Below are 21,716 nucleotides of genomic sequence, written 5' to 3' on the forward strand. Positions count from 1 at the left end.
CACACATTTTGTAATAAAGTGAATGTCACACCCAGTTATTCCAAAATAATTACTTTATACATAAACTTACATTTTTGTGCTATTAAAGCCTGCTTTGTCCCATCACTATATAATATGGCATACATAAAGAAAGTAGATTCAATTTTCAGATAATTTTTTAAAGTGAAATATCCTGAATACAGCTGTACACACTCTTCTGTATAAGATCAAAGGAGTTTTCAAACATTTCCTTGCAATGTTTTGTATAAAATCTGCAGTTTCAAACTTTTGAGATGAAAGAGGATATGGAGAGAAAATCGCTCTCTTCTTCATCCTCATTATCCTTTTATCTCCTGCATGGCTTTTTTCACAATCCACAATGCCTATTTCTGATCAGCTGTTCAGATCCGTTTGCTTTATTGTGTATTTTGAGTTTGTAAGCGCCACATATATGTCTTCAGCATAACCAGTGACACATAACTCATATTCTTGTTTATCAGTATCTCATGCCCTATTCATCTGTTCTTTTACTTTGTTGGGTTAATTCTGTTAATTCAACTGTAATTTCTTTAAAATAAAATAAGATGAAAGAAAATATTAAGCAAAAAAGGAACAAAGAAGATGGATATGAAGATGTAAAATTAACAGGCTGAGAACTTTTTTTGGGGGGTGGATATTTGCAGTTGAACACAACATTTTATAAATCACAATATTTAGCAATACATGTTATTGTAATACTCAACATATCACAACATGTTTAAAATTGCTGTGTATATACATACTATACTATATTGCCAAAGGTTTTGGGCCATCTGTCTTTACATGCACATGGACTTTAATGCCATCCCATTCTTAATCTGAGGGTTTAATATGGAGTCAGCTCCCCCTTTGCAGCTCTAACAGCTTCAGCTCTTCTGGGAAGGCTTTCCTCAAGGTTTAGGAGTGTGTTTATGGGGATTTGTGACCATTCTTCTAGAAGCACGTTTGTGAGGTCAGGCACTGATGTTGGACGAGAAGGCCTGGCTCTCAGTCTCCGCTCTAATTCATCCCAAAGTCGATCTAAAGGGTTGAGCTCAGGACTCTGAGCAGGCCAGTCAAGTTCCTCCACACCAAACTCGCTCATCCATGTCTTTATGTACCGACGCTTTGGAACTAAGGGGCCAAGCCAAACCCCTGAAACCAACCCCACAACATAATTCCCCCTCCATCAAACTTTACACTTGGGACAATTCAGTCAGGCAAGTCCTGTTCTTCTGGCAACCGCTAAACCCAGACTCGTCCATGGGATTGTCAGACTGAAGCGTGATTGGTCACTCAGAGAACACGTCTCACTGCTCTAGAGTCCAGTGGCGGCTGCTTTACTCCACTGCATCCCACGCTTTGCATTGCTCTTGGTGATGTAAGGCTTGGATGAGCTGCTCGGCCATGGAAACTCATTCTATGAAGCTCTCTACACACTGATCTTAAGCTCATCTGAAGGCCACAGAAGTTTGGAGGTCTGGAGCTATTGACTCTGCAGAAAGTTGGTGACTTCTGCGCTCTGTGACCCTCAGCATGCGCTGACCCCGCTTTGGGATATTTATGAATCTTTAGATTAGGGTTACTTGAAGATGTCCCAGCAGCATGTCAATATTAATCTATGAAATAAGATTTTCTTATCAGAGTGATATAATGCCGCATTGCAAATATCCTCCTGAATGTTAGAAAATAACCTGGGACAGACTCTCAGACTTCTGACTTCACATCTTAAGTTCTGTATTTGTTGAATCTGTTGGCATTTGTTATCGCTCTATGTCAGTGGTTCTCAAACGCTCAAACGGGTACTTGGGGTGACAGCAAAACTTAACATTTTGTTTGCATATGCGTTTTGTTAATTTAATTCTCTTCACCTTAAAATAGCATTAAACGGAGCATGTATTTGGCAGGATTGTAGTAACAGAGCATAGAGATCGATTGAAGAATGAATGAACAAACGTAGGAATGAATAACTGTATGGGATGACTCACTCATAAAGACAGTGTGTTACCACCACTTACTGGAAGTTTAATATTTTAAAAAATCACTTAGTTTTTGCCATTATTGCATATTTCTCTATTGGAAATGTTTTTATTTAAAGCAGTATTTATTTTATAAAGGTATTTTTAAAGGCAAAAACATGCACTGAAAAAAAAATCAGTTTAAGGGGCAAATATTGTCCCATATTGAAAAAGGTATGACTGCAGTCTAAGTGGAAGAAAGGTGTAAGCAGAAGGATTAAATGCTTCACGGGGGATGTCGCTCTAAAAAGAACCACAGCTCTATATGTTTTAGTTTGGAGATTAACTTTGTGTTTTCTTAAAACCTTTTTAAATGCAACATTGTGACAATTGTATTGGTGTTGTGGCATATTACCTGTGTCCTGTGTCTTCTACGCAGGAAACTAAAGTTCTTCTTCTCGTTTTCAGGGCAGTATGGGAAGTATTGCCTGTATTGCATGGAAAGGAGACACTCTAGTGCTGGGAGATGTTGATGGAAACCTCAATTTTTGGGACCTAAAGGCCCGTCTTTCAAGGTACAAATGTATATATCACTAATAACTCAAGTCAAACATGTCTCTAGTCTAGTTTGTGTGTAAACTGATTTCATTCTAAAACTGGTGAACTACTTACTGAACTGAAATGACACATACTGAGGACTGAGTTGGAAAAGTACAACTGTGTGCATCAAACACACTTTTACTTTGTTGATAAAATGTCACACTCATTTATATTTTTCAGGGGTGTACCTACCCACCGCGGGTGGGTTAAGAAGATTCGTTTTGCTCCAGGCAAAGGCAACCAAAAACTTTTGGTGATGTACACAGACGGTGCCGAGGTCTGGGATACCAAAGAGGTGTGTGTTGTTCATTTTTTTTTTTTTTTTTTTTTTTTGAGAAAAAGCATCACTACTTGATTTTGCTCTGCGGCCATCTTAGCAATTCCCCATTTTCTATCTAATAATAAAAATAATAATAATAATAAATTTTATTTATAATGCACTTTATATTAAACAAAATCTCAGTGCTACAGAATTAAAAAACAAAAAAAAACAATGAACAACAATAAATAAATAAAACCGAAAAATAAAATAAAATAAATTAAACAAGTAGCAAGTCAATTAAAAGCTCTGCTAAAAAGGTGGGTTTTAAGACCACGCTTAAAAGCATCTATAGTCTGTGGGGTCCGCAGGTGGTCAGGGAGAGCATTCCACAGACTGGGGGCTGCAGAGCAGAAGGCCCGATCTCCCAGAGTACGGAGATTGGCTGTGGGAGTTTTGAGGCGATACAGCGAAACAGAGCGGAGGTTACGAGTGGCTGTTTGTGTGGTGAGGAGTTCCTTGAGATAGGAGGGAGCATCACCATGGATGCACTGGTGGGTAAGGAGAGAGATCTTGTACTCGATCCTGAACGACACAGGAAGCCAGTGGAGTGATTTTAGAATGGGGGTGATATGGTCGTATTTGCGCACCCTCATGCGGATCCTAGCAGCGCTGTTCTGAATACACTGCAGCCTCTGGAGATTTTTGCTAGGGATGCCAATAAGGAGCGCATTGCAGTAGTCCAGCCTGGAGGAGATAAAGGCATGGACAAGCTTCTCCGCATCAGCCAGTGATAGAATGGGACGAAGTTTGGCAATGTTTCTGAGGTGGAAGAAGGAGGTCTTTCACAGGTGTTTGATGTGCGCTTCAAAAGTAAGCTGTGATTCCATTCTGACCCCCAGATTGGTGACTGAAGTGGAAAGAGGAATGACCTGATCAGAGAAAGCAATGCTGGTGATAACGGACTTCTGGACCTGAAGTGGCGTGCCGACTAGGATAGCTTCAGTCTTGGAGCTGTTTAGCTGCAGAAAGTTTTGCTTCATCCACGCCTTTATCTCATCCAGGCAAGTGATCAAAGTGGATGGTGTGAGGTCAGCAGAGGGAGATGAACTTGTCCTAAAGTAAAGTTGAGTGTCATCAGCATAGCAGTGAAAAGAAATCCCATGCCGGTTGATGAGACGGCCAAGGGGGAGCATGTAGAGTATGAACGGGTGGGGCCGAGCACTGAGCCTTGAGGAACACCGCAGGTGACATTGTGTGACAGGGATGTAGCTTCTCCTAACGCAACATGTTCAGTTCTCCCAGTGAGATAAGAAGAAAACCAGTTGTGGACCGAGTCAGAGAGACCAATGGTGGTATCTAGACAAGAGTCATACATCTAAAATGGAAACACATTTAAAAGCATTGTTTAAATCAACAATAAAAACAGATAAACAAGCAAAATGTTGTTTCTTAAAGGATTAGTCCTCTTTAAAAAAAAAAATTATAACCTCCTTGATTTATTCAAGCCATCCTAGGTGCATGTGACTTTCTTCTTTCTGACAAACACAATTGGAGTTATATTAATAAATATCCTGACACTTCCAAGCTTTATAATGGCAGTTATGGGGTCCATTGAGTTCAATGAAGTCGATCACAATTTGAAGACTTTTGCTTGTCCTCTTACCTTTTGTGGATTGTTCACATGTTCTCTATGAGATCAAAATCTGGGGAGTTGGCAGGCCACAGATCCAATGTAATCTCCAATTCAATGTAATCTCAGAGGCACTTCATTACCACTTTTGCCTTTTGACATGGTGCTCTGTCTTGCCAGAAAATACACAAATCATCACCAAATTGCTCTTGTTGGGAGAAGTGACATTTTGATACCGTTCTTTATTCATGGCAGTGATGTTGGGCTGAATTGTGAGTTCACTCACTGCCTTTGATGAAAAGCAATCCCACACATATGGATGGTCTCAGGATGCTTCACTGTTGACCTGACACTGGGCTCATGGTACCTTTTCTTCTCAGGACAATTGAATTTCCAGATGCCCCAAACAGTTTGAAGAGTGCTTCATCAGAGAAAATAACTTTGCACATGTCTTCTGCTTTCCAATCTTGTACTTCCTGATGAATTTCAGTCTGTTCTTGATTTTTTTTTTCTTGGAGAGAAGTGGCTTCTATCCTGCCCTTCTTGGCACCAGTCCGTTGTCCAAATGTCTTGGCCTCGAGATCTACACTGCAGGTGACACGGTTCTGTAGCCGACTTCTCAGGAGTAGATGGTCGTACCACTTGCTTTCTTCACTCCAGTTTAAAGGGTTAGTTCACCCAAAAATGAAATTTATGTCATTAATGGCTCACCCTAATGTCTTTCCTCACCCGTAAGACCTCCATTCTTCATTGGACCTCAGTTTAAGATATTTTATATTTAGTCCCGAGCATATGCAGTCTACGCACACTATACTGTCCAGAAAGGGAATAAAAACATCATCAAAGTAGTCCAAATGTGACATCAGTTGGTTGATTAGAATCTCTTCACTATGAGACTATCAAAAACTATGACTTTATTCAGCATTGTCTTCTCTTCCGTGTTCCTCCAAAAAGATTCAAGCTGTTCATTAATCAGTGAATCGATCAATGATTCGGGTCGCCAATGTCACGTGATTTCAGCAGTTCGGATCGCGTCAAACTGCCAAACTGCTGAAATCTAGGGATGCACCGAAATGAAATTCTTGGCCGAAGCCGAAACCGAATAATAATGAAATGCTTGGCCGAAGACCGAAGGCCGAATACCGAACGCGGTGTTTCGCATTTTTTCCATTTATTTGGCAATTTTTTTTTACCATTACAATAATTAAATAGTAAAAATTTGCTTTTTACTATTTTGTGTGGCTTTTCAGAGAAATAAATCAAATAACAAAAATACAATTTCAAAATATTTATTTAACACTGGATTTTTTTTTAACATTCCAGCAGATATTATACAAACTAAGCACAACATAACTTAAAATAAATAATTAGTAAAATAAAAAATATATTTTTATTTGGCCATCTTAGAAGCCCCCCTTCTTGAATAGCCTATGTTAGGCCTATAACTGACTGCTGAAAGAATGTAACTCTGTATGTCTACAACAACTAATGTGCATTGAATAGTGCAAAAAATGTGGATGAACCCACAACAAATAAATAACTGTCTTAGACATAAGCCTACTTAGCCTACTTCTTCAGGAAAAGTGGCAGGTTCTTCTTTATGAAAAGTAGCTTCTCTGCTTTCTCACATGAAAGTCGGTTCCTCTTCTCATCGATGACATGAGCACTAAATTTCAGCACTAAACAGTGCTTCCACACTGCTGACATGTTTGCTGCATAAAGCACGCAGCTCTCACTCTACGTGGGTTACTTTTTGATCGCGTCATTAAAAACGTCATTGTTCGGCCAAAATTATTCGGCCTTTTTACTTATTCGGCCGAATGCCGAAAGTGCTTTTTTTGGCTATTTTCGGCCGAATAATTTCGGTTGCCGAATATTCGGTGCATCCCTACTGAAATCCATAGACAGTAAAAGAAATGGACAGAGCTATCCCATTGACTTCAACGGCGGAAAGTGAGATCAATTAGAAGCACTCACTTCCTTAAGGCTGAGCGTACTGCGCAGGCTCAGACTGAGCTTGACGATGTAGATGTGATGTAAGCAACCTGTCTGACAGTTGTAGGTCTTCTAGTAGTTGTGGAAAGTGAAATCTGAATCCCGTTGTTTAAATGTTTTGTCCCGTTGCTTTTTGCTCACTATCGGCTTCTCCACATTCTTCTCCCTTGACTTTATCAGACTTTATGTCTCCACGTCCCCCCGACTGTCTCATAGACAGTAAAAGATTGCTTCTGAGCGTCTCCTCCTGTCTATACGGTTATTTCTCTACTGTGCGACAGAGTCGCGTTGGTTATGACGCAATCGTTAGCCTATTTTTACAAAAACTGCTTCTGCGGGGCGATAGTGTAAGATGCAAGATAATGGAGCCTTTTATGCATTGTCGTGTTTCTTTAGAAATAAACAATGGACAAATGGAGTCTTTAAACGTCTCAGATGTAAAGTTATTCACTGTCAAAGTGACTCAAAAATGAATGGGAGTCAATGGGATGCTAACAGCAGGTGATGGCTTGGTTAGCAATAGCCGCCCCTAGGGGTGGAACGCTTTCCGAGCGCTAGATTACCCCCTTGCTGAAATCATGTGACAGTGACGACCTAAATCAATGATCGATTCACTGATTCATGAACAGTTTGAATCATTTTGGAGGAACACAGAAGAGAAGACAATGTTTGTTATTTTTGGACCCAAATGTATTTTGGATGCTTCAAGAGACTCTAATTAACCCACTGATGTCTCATATGGACTACTGTGATGATGTTTTTATTCCCTTTCTGGACATGGACAGTATAGTGTGCATACACTTAGATACGCTCTTGGACTAAATATAAAATATCTTAAACTGTGTTCCATTGATGAACGGAGGTCTTACGGGTGTGGAACGACATTAGGGTGAGGAGTTAATGACATAAATTTCAATTTTGGGTGAACTAACCCTTTAACCTCTTGTCTTGAAGTTCTTGATGAGCCAGTAAATGGTTATTTTAGGTGCAGTATTCTTGGCAGCAATTCCCTTGCATGTAAGGCCATTTTGATGCAAAGTGATGGTGGCTGCATATCTTTCTTTGGAGGGAACCATTGCTTGCACAAGAACACAATGATTGGAAGCACTTCTTCCCATTCTTGTATAGCAATCAGTCTGCTCTCACATGGCTCCAGACGGTGACCAAGTGGTTACGTTTGAGTCCTTTTTTTTCTGCTGCTGCCACTACATTTTTTTAGGTCAAACTGGGGCCTCCACCCCACTGGCCAACTGATAAGAGCTGCCATTTCATATGTAGAATTCAAAAACAATCATTTTTAGCTTCACCGGTGGGTTAAGTCAAAACATTGTTTTGATTATTTTCTAGTCATAATAAAACATGGAAATAACTAGTCATTTTGTCCTTTTGTTTACTATCTTTATTTGCTGATGTGAGCTGTAAAGACATTTAAATTAACAGCAGTGAGTTGGAACTGTAATGCGGTCAAGACCTGCCGGGAGATTCTTTTGCCGTGCGTTTTCCTGAAAATAATCCACACCTTAGAAACGTTTGTCAACCAATCAGATTCAGGCATTCAACAGAGTCCTAGTATAAGGCCCCGTCCACAAGGAGACGCATTTAGCTTTATGCGTATAAATTTTGTACCGTATCAGCGTTTCGTCCACACGGATCTGCCGTTTTAGATGCATGAATCCGATAGTTTTTGAAACCGGGTCCCAAAGTGGATAAATCTGAAAACGACAATCTTCCGTTTTCATCTGTACAGCGAATCCGTATATTTTCTGAAATGGTGGTCATCACACTACGTCCAGCACGGTGAAAGAGTTAAGGGATACAACTACGAGCTCTGGCATGCCCACATCCATATCGCGTCATTTAATTACCGTATCTACATTATTGTAAGGGTATGTTTTGGGTTGGGGTTGGTGTAGGCATTAATAAAACACATCTGTTAAGTAGCAAATGTATTTATTGTTATTTATCGTGAGATTTTTCTTCACCTCCTACCACTGCTATACCCCTGCTAGCCACAACTCTTCTTCTCCGTTTTTTGTGTATTTCTGTGGCAGAATTACAGCGCCACACACTGGCCTGGCATGAAAACTACATAGTTTTTAGTTGGTTTCTGTAATCTCGTGTGGACGCATATATTTCTTGAAACAAGGGGAACAAAATAATTGGATTGGGAAAGCTCTGGCTTCGTGTGGACGGGGCCAAAGAGTGCTGATAATCCTACAGTATCAACATTTGGACTTTTCACTGTCTGTATATCCCTATTAAGATCATGCTATCACCAGTGTTGGGGAAAGTTACTTTGAAAAGCAATGCATTACATTATTGCATTACTCCCTTAAAAAGTAACTAATTGAGTTACTTAGTTACTTTTTAAGAAAAGTAATGCATTATGATACTTTTGCGTTACTTTTTCTCACCTGGGCTTGGCTTATTTTTTGTTTTTGTTTTTTTATAACAAAAATATATTTTTGTGCAAATGTAAAGACCTCTTCATAAACAAAATTAAAATAGGTTTGAGAGGCAAAAATAAAAATGAACACATTAACAGTAGAGGCCGCAGCTGTGCTGTGCTGCCATTCTAGATAATGGAAGAATAGGATGCAGGAGAAAAAAAGTTTTACCAATAATTAAAAAAAAATCTTGTTAATTTTGCTCATGGTTTAACTGAATCATCAAAGGTCAGCAGCAAATTGGTCAATAAAGGTAGATTAAATGCATACAAATATTTGTTTTATTTAACATTTAGTTTACTGAAGGTTTGCATAGTCTGATTTTGCTTTTGACTGATTTTATTCATTTTGAGGAATACTGCTCAAATTTAATCTAGAACCACAATAACCTGTTCACACACAATGCCTTAATTTCTCTCGCCATGGGAAGAAGAGAGAGCTGTCAGTCACATAAATGTGAAAAAGTAACGCGTTACCTTTTTGAAAAAGTAACTCAGATATTTTGTTGTAAATTTGAAAAGCAATGCGTTATTTTACTAGTTACTTGAAAAAGTAATCTTATTACATAACACTGGTTATCACATACATCTACAGGTGCAGATGGTGAGCAGCATCAGAGTGGGGCGGAACGTGAATTATAGGATTCTGGATATCGACTGGTGTACGTCAGATAAAGTGGTGCTGGCATCAGATGATGGCTGTGTAAGAGTGCTGGAGATGGCCATGAAGTCTGCCAGTTACAGAATGGACGAGCAGGACCTGACAGGTGAGTGGTTTTCGCTGAAAAAAGGTCACAGGTTAATTTTTTTAAAGGTCCTAAAATTGGTTTCAGTCATGACAGCTCTAGGGATAGTAGAAATGCAAATGAAATGCACATATGTTTTGTGGACTACACTGCTGCTGCAGAGAAAGTACAACTAGCTTCTGCTGAGAGAGAGAGAGGAGAGAGAGAGAGAGAGAGAGAGAGAGAGAGAGAGAGAGAGAGAGAGAGAGAGAGAGAGAGAGAGAGAGAGAGAGAGAGAGAGAGAGAGAGAGAGAGAGAGAGAGAGAGAGAGAGAGAGAGAGAGAGAGAGAGAGAGAGAGAGAGAGAGAGAGAGAGAGGGAGAGACTATAGCAGATCTAGGCAGGTGGTGCTGGGGAGGCGGAGGGGCTAGAATAAGAATTTAAATAGAGCACTGAGTTGTATTCGTTTGGATGCATTGTGGTTATAAACGGAAGTAATAATGGATAAAATTGTCTGTGGAGTTAAATTGAAACCAATCAGAACAGAAACTGAGTTTCATGGCTGAACTTCAAAATATTTTTACTTTATTAGTGTTTTAATTTTACACTTACTCAAAGCCTTTATATATAATGCATTATAAGAGCATTTGAATGCATTAATCGTTGCCTTGTAATGCACTTTATAATGCATTGTATGGTCTCATGAAGAATTGTAAAAACAGTTATAATGCAATATAATACTTATATATTCATTGAACACCTTGATATGGTATAAAGCATTAAGACTCATGATAGAAAACCAATTTCAGACTTAACAAGGATTCTGTAAATATTATAAATAAATGCTTTAAGTGTTACTGATTGAATTGATTGTGTTTTAAGTTTGGGGAGAAGTGTGATCCGGTGATCTGAGTGTGTTCTTGGCCGGTCTTGTGAGATTCAGCCAATTAATCCTCTACTAACGCCAAGTGTTGTATTTTAGGGTTTGTCTATAACAGTTTATAATAAGTTTAAATAAAGATGTTTTTTTTTTTTTTTTTTTTTTTTTTTCAATTTAAATATACAACAATGCAGAACAAGTGACTAGAAACCATTATTTTAGTATTCAACAAATTGTTTTTCGTGGAAGAAAACAGTGTGCATGTGAAAAGGTTTAATTAGATCTAATTAGAAATGTAAATGGTGATGGGTGATATATAGCTGGAAAAGAGGTTCAGAGTTAATGTGACCTTGTGTGGTGAGAGTCTCTCACAGACAAATCCAAACGATCAGCCCAATGTGTCACAAATTTTTGGTTTTGGCCAAGAATTTACATTTTTGACAGGCAGTTTATATTGAAGGGATAGTTTACCCAAAAATGAAAAATCTGTGTTTTCCTCACTCTCAAGCTGTTTGAAGGATGTGGGTAACCGAACAGGTGATGCTCCCCATTGACTTCCATGTTTTGTTTTGTTTTTTGTTTTTTTCATATACTGTGGGAGTTAAGGGGGGACCATCAACTGTTTGGTTACCCACAGGTTTAGAACAACTTGAGGGAGAGTAAATGATGACAGAATTTTCATTTTTAGGTGAACTATCCTTTTAAGAAAACTAACAATCAATGGCAAGTCTGCATTCGGATAGCTAATTAATATGTTGGGGACCATTTATCCTCCAGTTTGTATGTGCATATGCGTATACTTTATTTATGAAATTAAAATTTTCAGGGCTTTAAATGGGTCATGCCATCAGACAGATGTGGAGTAGACTAGTTTGAATTGGTGCCTCTGTGGTCTCTGTTTCAGATCCAGTATGGTGTCCCTATCTTCTGCTGCCTCGAGCTGCTCTCACACTGAAGGCCTTTCTGCTGCTGCAGCCGTGGTCTGACACATTCACCATGGACATCACTCATATGTGCGTGACGGCTTCATTATTCTGTCTCATCCGTTTCCATTCAAAAGTCATTCCCAGCACATTGTCCTTTAGTCTGCTGTGATAACTATATCTTCATTGAAACCACTGACAAAATCTGACCTTCAGGCACAATGGTTTTATCCTTAGGTGTTAGAGCAAAGACATGAGGTAAATCAAAAGTTTCTGCATTCATATCAGAAAACTTTTGATAACACTTTAGTTTAGGGTCCAATTCCTCACTATTAAAGGGTTAGTTCACCCAAAAATGAAAAGTAGATGTGTATCTGCTTACCCCCAGTGCATCCAACATGTAGGTGTGTTTGTTTCTTCAGTCAAACACAAATGAAGATTTTTAACTCAACCGTTGCTGTGTGCCAGTCATATAATGATGTGAATGGGTAACAAGTCTATGAGAGCAAAACTGTGAGAAACTGAACAGTATTTATCTATTTTTTTTTTACCTCATACCCCGACGAGTCTCATCAAGTTTTCCCATCGGCTCTAACTTCCGTCTAATGAGGTCAAATAGAGCCACGATCATATATATATATATATAGAATCCTCATTAGTGCCTGCGCAGATCGGTCGAATGAGGATCTACATGGTATGTATCTATGATCGCGCCGCTATTGGGAAACCGATGGGAAAACTTGATGAGACTTGTCGGGATATGAGGTAAAAAAAAATCAGATAAATACTGTTCGGTTTCTCACAGTTTTGCTCTCATAGACTTGTTACCCATTCACATCATTATATGACTTGCACACAGCATTAATAAATCAATTAGTCATCAGGAGCAGCAGGGTTTTTGTGCACGTTACCTAAGCACTTTTAAAAAAAAAAAATCCAGAATGTTTGAAGGTAGCCTGTTGATTTTCATGAAACATCAAACCCCCTAAATTAACATTAAATACGAGACACAATAACTGATCACCAATAACAGGAAATCGAGTGTGCACAGCACTGACAGGAATCAGCAAACTCTCTCTCTGAGTTTTATACGCGTAAACATGACCATGATTTTTGAGATTTTGAACTTTCTGCGGTCCAGTCCTTTCCTTCTGGCACACATTTTTTTTTTTTATAGAGACAAGAACATCTGAATGAAATGCTGAGCAATGTGAAAATAAACAAGTTACTGTCAGTGAAGCTTTATTGTCAAGTAGATTAAAAACTTGCTTGTACATTTATGGATGTGCATTACATTTACTATTTTATGGAGCTAGATATATGACAAAATGATCTGAATTTGAATTGTATAAATCTGAATTATTGACAAGTGTAATCGAACAAAATTAAATATTGTGTTGCATTTTACATAGTCCTGAATTTGATTTTTTTTAAATGTTGAATATAGAACCTTGTAAATTGAACACATCTGAAATGTTTTAATGCAGAAATTGTATAGACATGTATTTTCAAACAGCAGATATTTTGTTCTGAAGTAATAGACTGTAAATATTCAGTTTTTGAAAATACAGATTCAAGATTTCAGATGAAGAAGAAATTCAGATCATCAAATTCAATATTCTAAAATTCAGATCCTCAAATTCAATATTCTAAAATTCAGATCCTCAAATTCAATATTCTAAAATTCAGATCCTCAAATTCAATATTCTAAAATTCAGATCCTCAAATTCAATATTCTAAAATTCAGATCATCAAATTCAATATTCTAAAATTCAGATCATCAATTTCCATATTCTAAAATTCAGATCCTCAAATTCAATATTCTAAAATTCAGATCATCAAATTCAATGTTCTGAAATTCAGATCCTCAAATTCAATATTCTAAAATTCAGATCCTCAAATTCAATATTCTAAAATTCAGATCCTCAAATTCAATATTCTAAAATTCAGATCCTCAAATTCAATATTCTAAAATTCAGATCCTCAAATTCAATATTCTAAAATTCAGATCATCAAATTCAATATTCTAAAATTCAGATCATCAATTTCCATATTCTAAAATTCAGATCCTCAAATTCAATATTCTAAAATTCAGATCATCAAATTCAATGTTCTGAAATTCAGATCCTCAAATTCAATATTCTAAAATTCAGATCCTCAAATTCAATATTCTAAAATTCAGATCCTCAAATTCAATATTCTAAAATTCAGATCATCAAATTCAATATTCTAAAATTCAGATCCTCAAATTCAATATTCTAAAATTCAGATCCTCAAATTCAATATTCTAAAATTCAGATCCTCAAATTCAATATTCTAAAAATCAGATCATCAAATTCAATATTCTAAAATTCAGATTATCAAATTCAATATTCTAAAATTCAGATCCTCAAATTCAATATTCTAAAATTCAGATCCTCAAATCCAATATTCTAAAATTCAGGTCATCAAATTCAATATTCTAAAATTCAGATCCTCAAATTCAATATTCTAAAATTCAGATCCTCAAATTCAATATTCTAAAATTCAGATCCTCAAATTCAATATTCTAAAATTCAGATCCTCAAATTCAATATTCTAAAATTCAGATCCTCAAATTCAATATTCTAAAATTCAGATCCTCAAATCCAATATTCTAAAATTCAGATCATCAAATTCAATATTCTAAAATTCAGATCCTCAAATCCAATATTCTAAAATTCAGATCCTCAAATTCAATATTCTAAAATTCAGATCCTCAAATTCAATATTCTAAAATTCAGATTATCAAATTCAATATTCTAAAATTCAGATCCTCAAATCCAATATTCTAAAACTCAGATCCTCAAATTCAATATTCTAAAATTCAGATCCTCAAATTCAATATTCTAAAATTCAGATCCTCAAATTCAATATTCTAAAATTCAGATTATCAAATTCAATATTCTAAAATTCAGATCCTCAAATCCAATATTCTAAAACTCAGATCCTCAAATTCAATATTCTAAAATTCAGATCCTCAAATCCAATATTCTAAAACTCAGATCCTCAAATTCAATATTCTAAAATTCAGATCCTCAAATTCAATATTCTAAAATTCAGATCCTCAAATTCAATATTCTAAAATTCAGATCCTCAAATTCAATATTCTAAAATTCAGATTATCAAATTCAATATTCTAAAATTCAGATCATCAAATTCAATATTCTAAAATTCAGATCCTCAAATTCAATATTCTAAAATTCAGATCATCAAATTCAATATTCTAAAATTCAGATCCTCAAATTCAATATTCTAAAATTCAGATCCTCAAATTCAATATTCTAAAATTCAATATTCTAAAATTCAGATTATCAAATTCAATATTCTAAAATTCAGATCCTCAAATTCAATATTCTAAAATTCAGATCCTCAAATTCAATATTCTAAAATTCAGATCATCAAATTCAATATTCTAAAATTCAGATCCTCAAATTCAATATTCTAAAATTCAGATCCTCAAATTCAATATTCTAAAATTCAGATCCTCAAATTCAATATTCTAAAATTCAGATCCTCAAATTCAATATTCTAAAATTCAGATCATCAAATTCAATATTCTAAAATTCAGATCCTCAAATTCAATATTCTAAAATTCAGATCCTCAAATTCAATATTCTAAAATTCAATATTCTAAAATTCAGATTATCAAATTCAATATTCTAAAATTCAATATTCTAAAATTCAGATCCTCAAATTCAATATTCTAAAATTCAATATTCTAAAATTCAGATTATCAAATTCAATATTCTAAAATTCAGATCCTCAAATTCAATATTCTAAAATTCAGATCCTCAAATTCAATATTCTAAAATTCAGATCCTCAAATTCAATATTCTAAAATTCAATATTCTAAAATTCAGATTATCAAATTCAATATTCTAAAATTCAATATTCTAAAATTCAGATCCTCAAATTCAATATTCTAAAATTCAATATTCTAAAATTCAGATTATCAAATTCAATATTCTAAAATTCAGATTATCAAATTCAATATTCTAAAATTCAGATCATCAAATTCAATATTCTAAAATTCAGATCCTCAAATTCAATATTCTAAAATTCAGATCCTCAAATTCAATATTCTAAAATTCAATATTCTAAAATTCAGATTATCAAATTCAATATTCTAAAATTCAGATCCTCAAATTCAATATTCTAAAATTCAGATCCTCAAATTCAATATTCTAAAATTCAGATCCTCAAATTCAATATTCTAAAATTCAGATCCTCAAATTCAATATTCTAAAATTCAGATCCTCAAATTCAATATTCTAAAATTCAATATTCTAAAATTCAGTTCCTCAAATTCAATATTCTAAAATTCAGATCCTCAAATTCAATATTCTAAAATTCAGATCCTCAAATTCAATATTCTAAAATTCAGATCATCAAATTCAATATTCTAAAATTCAGATCCTCAAATTCAATATTCTAAAATTCAGATCATCAAATTCAATATTCTAAAATTCAGATCATACAGAAAGTAGGCCAGAGGTCATCAGGGAAGAGTAAAGGATGTCAGAAAAATACAACGGAGCACCATCTGATCATTTCATTTCCTATTTGTAATGGAATAAAGAGAAGATCAAACAGCCCTTTTATACTTTTTTGTTTATTTTAGATTAATGCATGGAAAAAGAGTTTTCGGCTAGATTTCGCATTTTTCGCGTGGTTTACCGCACAATTAAATAAGGTCGGGTGCTGATTAATATTTTAGATATTTTATATTATCAGATAAACATTTTTTTCTGTGAAACGCGTTAAGTTGCACAGAAAAGTTGCCTGATCTAGGACCTGCCCTGTACAGTTTAAGAAGCGGTAGTCTTCTACTGCTATAAGACTACTATTGAACAGACCTGGGCTGAATCTGAAATCGCCCCCTATACCCTCAAATACACACCTGCAAACTGACAAGTGGTGAAAAAGGTGACACGTTTGCGAATTAAAGACTTTTAGGGGGTTCTCTGGGGCATTGCCTCCCAGTAGTTTTTAATATGTAAACGGAGCATTTTGGTGCACTCTGACAAGAAAATAAAGGTAAAGGAAGCATTTGCTTCAAGTAAAAAACATTTACACTATAGCGCTGGGCATTTTCACAAGTTTTAAAATTAGATTTGATATTGATTAACTTCCGGCCTATCAGGTAGAGTGGTATAAATATATTGATTATGAAGCAATTTTCTCATCAGTGCTCTATCAGCTTTTACAAAGGCCTTATACTTAAATCTGCATATTTGTGATATTTACCCCAGGGCGTTATGTCATTTTATAAAGGCCATTTTTTAAAATCTTATTAAATGTATGCATTTCATGTTAAATTCTTACATTTGATTAATAAATGCAGTTATAATAGTAAGACACTAGGGCTTTTACCAATCAAATTAATTAATTTAAACTGCAAAAATAAAACGGCAATAAGTAATGTTATGAGATTGATGTTCTTAATATTTGAATATACAAATAAAAAAATGCAATGATACTTTTAAACATGAAACTAAACCGCCAGGTGGCAGCAAGAGATCGTCTTAATGAATGAGTCATTGAGTCGTTCATTCAAATGATTCATTCCAAACGCTGAATCATTAAGTATGAAACACCGCGCTGAGTGTTGTTCCTTTGACAGCCTTAATGCGACTTTGTTACCACTTTGTTACACTCCATTTTCAAGCGCTGTTTACATTGAATATAATAATAAATAAATTATTATCTGGTTATTTTAATGTTTTATTCTGGTTATTTTAATGTTTTATTTGTCCTGTCGGGAAAGTAAAACCCTCTTTGATTTGTTCCAGACACAGATAATGTGGAGCCCTTACAGACAGCCCTGTGTGTTCATTCATGATTTCTCTCGTGCTGTAAAGCGGAGGTGATTGGTTCATGTCGTGAGTGCCGGCGTTTGCTTGAACTGAGGGCTACAGTGATCTGTGAATGTCACGCCATAGACTGTTAAAAAATAGGTCACGCCACATTAGAGCATTTCCCATTATTATTGTTAACAACTTCACCCCCCACCCCCAAAAGAAAACTCATCGAATCTACATTCATTCACTCCTTCAAGTTAACTGTATTAGTGGACTAAAGTAGGGAATAGTGAGGGTTTAGGATTTTGGATTCAACCCTGGAGAACGACAGATGACGTATATGCTTAGATTTTCTTCACTAATCAGCGATTTGTAAATCACGCACGAAAAATTAGGAATCTAGCCAAATTTTCCGTGCATTAATCTAAAATAAACAAAAAAGTATAAAAGGGCTGTTTGATCTTCTCTTTATTCCATTACAAATAGGAAATGAAATGATCAGATGGTGCTCCGTTGTATTTTTCTGACATCCTTTACTCTTCCCTGATGACCTGTGGCCTACTTTCTGTATGATCTGAATTTCTGCAATCTGAATTTTAGAATATTGAATTTGAGGATCTGAATTTTAGAATATTGAATTTGAGGATCTGAATTTTAGAATATTGAATTTGAGGATCTGAATTTTAGAATATTGAATTTGATGATCTGAATTTTAGAATATTGAATTTGATGATCTGAATTTTAGAATATTGAATTTGATGATCTGAATTTCTTTTTCATCTGAAACCTTGAATCTGTATTTTCAAAAACGGAATATTTACAGTCTATTAAATCAGAAAATAGACATATCTGCTGTTTGAAAATACATGTCTATACAATTTCGTCATTAAAACATTTCAGATGTGTTCAATTTCAACATTTAAAAAAATTCAAATTCAGTTCTATGTAACATGCAACATAATATTTAATTTGGTTAGATTACACTTGTCAATAATTCTGATTTATACAATTCAAATTCAGATCATTTTGTCATATTTCTAGCTCCATACTATTTGTAAACCTTTTTACTATTTGTAAGTCCAATCCCAATTCTATTTTTTATACCCCTTTGCTAACCCCTACCCCTATGGCTTCCCCATTGCCCCTTGAAACAGAGTGGCAAGTAATAGGGGTGAAAATATTCCTCTAAGAAATGAGACACCACTACTACACCATTTTCCGTCATCATGCCCTGATTATTTTATTAGTGTCCTGTAACATTTAACCAGTATGAACAGCAATGAAGATGTTGACTTTATAAAATCTCTCAAAAAAGCAATGGGTGAATAAGAAAGGACAAATGTTTTATATAATTTCCAGATGTGGATCATACAATACATCTGTGTGAAGGGATTCATAGAGAAGCACATTTCCCTTTAAAATAATGATATGCATGTCTGAGAACTTTGTGAATAGGCTTTTATATTAAACTCTCTGAAGCATGAAATATCGAAAGATAGAAAAGAAAGAAATCAAAGTTTCTTGTTCTTCAAAACAAGAATATAATTACTTTGAAAGAGTTACACATTTGTCAACTGCGAAATAAAAACTTTCTGAACAGAATGTGATGACGCACGACCCCTGACTACTTGCTGAAATGATTGGCTTCTGGGATTTACTCTATACAAATATCTGTGTACTCTACACAAATATGGGATTTATATCTAACCCGAATCAGACGCGGGCACGTTTAACAGATTAATTACCCCAACATTGTTTTGCACTGTATTTGGATTTAAGAAAATGGTGTTTATTTTCAGTTCAAAAACGTATGAGCCTTTGAGTTTCCTAAGACGATACAGATTGAAACAGAACATACAAGACTGGAGAAGCCGCTTTTCCGTCGGGTCAAACTGCTCTCTTTGTTAATTAACCTTTTCATTCAGTGCTGATCAGAGCCGGCCGCAAGAGTTGGTAATGCAAGAGGTTACGGATGATACGTGATGTAAATAGCGACTGCGTTATGAAGGATGACCAGATATTTATTTTAACTGCATTATTAATTTCTGTTCTCATCACTCAAAATAGCTTGTTTAGCAAGCTACAGAGAAACTGGCAGCCAGGCGACACATAAAGGATCGATCCAGAGTGGCAACATCACTACACGCATTCTAGCAGCCGGTAGTCGGTGTATGCAGGAAAACTCCTTATTCCCCTTTGCCCAAAGTGTGGTGCTGAAAAATCTTAGTTTGAAAGGCCCTTCCCTTAGCCCTACAACTCCAGCCAAAAGAGAATCGAGACACCCCTACCCCTTCACATGAACGCACAAAACGAAGAGGTGATGGAATTGGGCCTTACTATATCTTTCCTGCAGTTGCAAAAAAAATGGCATATTGATTCGTATGCATCACTTTTGCTCCCACTTGGGTGTTTTCCAGTTTTAAATATTTACTTATCATTAATTCATATGGTATTTCCTACAGGGTTCTTGTGATCGAGGAAAACCTGGAAATATCAGGAATTTTAAATATTAAAAATATTGCTCATGTTGAGTTCTTGTGTAGAGTAAATCCCAGAAGCCAATCATTTCAGCAAGTAGTCAGGGGTCGTGCGTCATCACATTCTGTTTAGAAAGTTTTTATTTCGCAGTTGACAAATGTGTAACTCTTTCAAAGTGATTATATTCTTGTTTTGAAGAACAAGAAACTTTGATTTCTTTCGTGATTTCATATTTCATACTTCAGAGAGTTTAATATAAAAGCCTATTCACAAAGTTCTCAGACATGCATATCATTATTTTAAAGGGAAATGTGCTTCTCTATGAATCCCTTCACACAGATGTATTGTATGATCCTTTTTTGAGGCTTTTAGATAAACTTCTGTGAATAGATTTTCAGATTCCCACAGTGAATTCTTAAATTGTGATTTCCACAACTGGAAAATTATATAAAACATTTGTCCTTTCTTATTCACCCATTGCTTTTCTGAGAGATTTTATAAAGTCACCGTCTTGTAATAGCATGTTACAAATGCTGTTGAAGGTCTTATTGGAGATATATACACACTAACTATAATTGTTTAAATCCATATAATCCTCTACAATGTGAGTAAATCTCTTAGCCTGACGTGGTCATCCTCAGCTCTAGTCAGAATATGAGTCTGATGCTCCATTGGGCTGTGATTATGGGGCGTGTTTCAACCCAACCAGGGAAGACCTCGATTTGATAGACCTACAACCAATCAGAGCAACAAAGCGACGCATAACGTTAGTTGTCAAATGTTAACAGAGCTCATCTGCACTGTGTTGCCAAGTCCGCGTTTTTTCCCGCGGGTTGTTTTCCATGTCCGCGGGTTGAAGCGGCTATTATGTGATATATAGACCCATGAGTGCGAATTTAAGCAGGCAACCTTGCCAAAATAACACATTTTACCCCCAAACGCCATTTTTTTCCCAGAGAACCCCCCGAGAAGCTATTGTTTTGGGCTAGTTGTTGGCGGGTTTTGTTGTAAAAACTTGGCAACCCTGTCTGCACGCACACTGGAATAAACGATCTTTGCCGGTGTAAAAAAAAAAAAACTATTTTAAGGATACACAGAGTATTTGCCCACCATGATCATTTCAGAGAGACATAGGTGAATGCATATACAAACAAGCTCTCCGTTTAGGATTTGAACAAATGCTACCCAAGTGCCTTTGATGACGTGAATGATTACATTACTGTTGATCATCTGTCCGTCATCGTCTAAAGCCCGCCCTGATGATCTCATTGGTCAGTTTCTGTTGATCATCTGTCCGTCATCGGCTAAAGCCCGCCCTGATGATCTCATTGGTCAGTTTCTGGTGATCATCTGTCCGTCATCGTCTAAAGCCCGCCCTGATGATCTCATTGGTCAGTTTCTGTTGATCATCTGTCCGTCATCGTCTAAAGCCCGCCCTGATGATCTCATTGGTCAGTTTCTGGTGATCATCTGTCCATCATCGTCTAACGCCCGCCCTGATGATCTCATTGGTCAGTTTCTGGTGATCATCTGTCCGTCATCGTCTAAAGCCCGCCCTGATGATCTCATTGGTCAGTTTCTGGTGATCATCTGTCCGTCATCGTCTAAAGCCCGCCCTGATGATCTCATTGGTCAGTTTCTGTTGATCATCTGTCCGTCATCGTCTAAAGCCCGCCCTGATGATCTCATTGGTCAGTTTCTGTTGATCATCTGTCCGTCATCGTCTAAAGCCCGCCCTGATGATCTCATTGATCAGTTTCTGTTGATCATCTGTCCGTCATCGTCTAAAGCCCACCCTGATGATCTCATTGGTCTGAACAGTTTCAGTTCAGCCATAATCACTCCTCTATGGATCAAGTCCAGACCAAAGCTCAAATGTTGTGGGCGGGGCTGAGTTCGGCTGCCATCCAGACTATACATTTATTGCATATGCGACCAAATTTCACACAGATAAAAAAAAAAAAATGAATTAGCCGATGGTTAGTAAATTGTTGGATTTCA

The 21,716-nt window shown here is 36.1% G+C and overlaps 1 protein-coding gene across 2 annotated transcripts in view; it reads left to right on the forward strand.

Annotated features, from left to right (window-relative positions):
• Positions 1 to 21,716, forward strand: part of wdr11 (WD repeat domain 11) — a 151,360-nt gene that overhangs the window by 104,020 nt on the left and 25,624 nt on the right. For both annotated transcript variants that reach the window (XM_067421334.1, XM_067421335.1), the window contains exons 17-20: positions 2,424 to 2,530; positions 2,736 to 2,850; positions 9,484 to 9,655; positions 11,397 to 11,505. In XM_067421334.1, coding sequence (XP_067277435.1) covers positions 2,424 to 2,530; positions 2,736 to 2,850; positions 9,484 to 9,655; positions 11,397 to 11,505 — 503 coding nt within the window. The remainder of the gene's footprint in view (positions 1 to 2,423; positions 2,531 to 2,735; positions 2,851 to 9,483; positions 9,656 to 11,396; positions 11,506 to 21,716) is intronic.

The sequence above is a fragment of the Pseudorasbora parva genome, chromosome 17 (genome assembly GCF_024679245.1).
Source record: "Pseudorasbora parva isolate DD20220531a chromosome 17, ASM2467924v1, whole genome shotgun sequence".
Classification (NCBI taxonomy): Eukaryota; Metazoa; Chordata; class Actinopteri; order Cypriniformes; family Gobionidae; genus Pseudorasbora; species Pseudorasbora parva.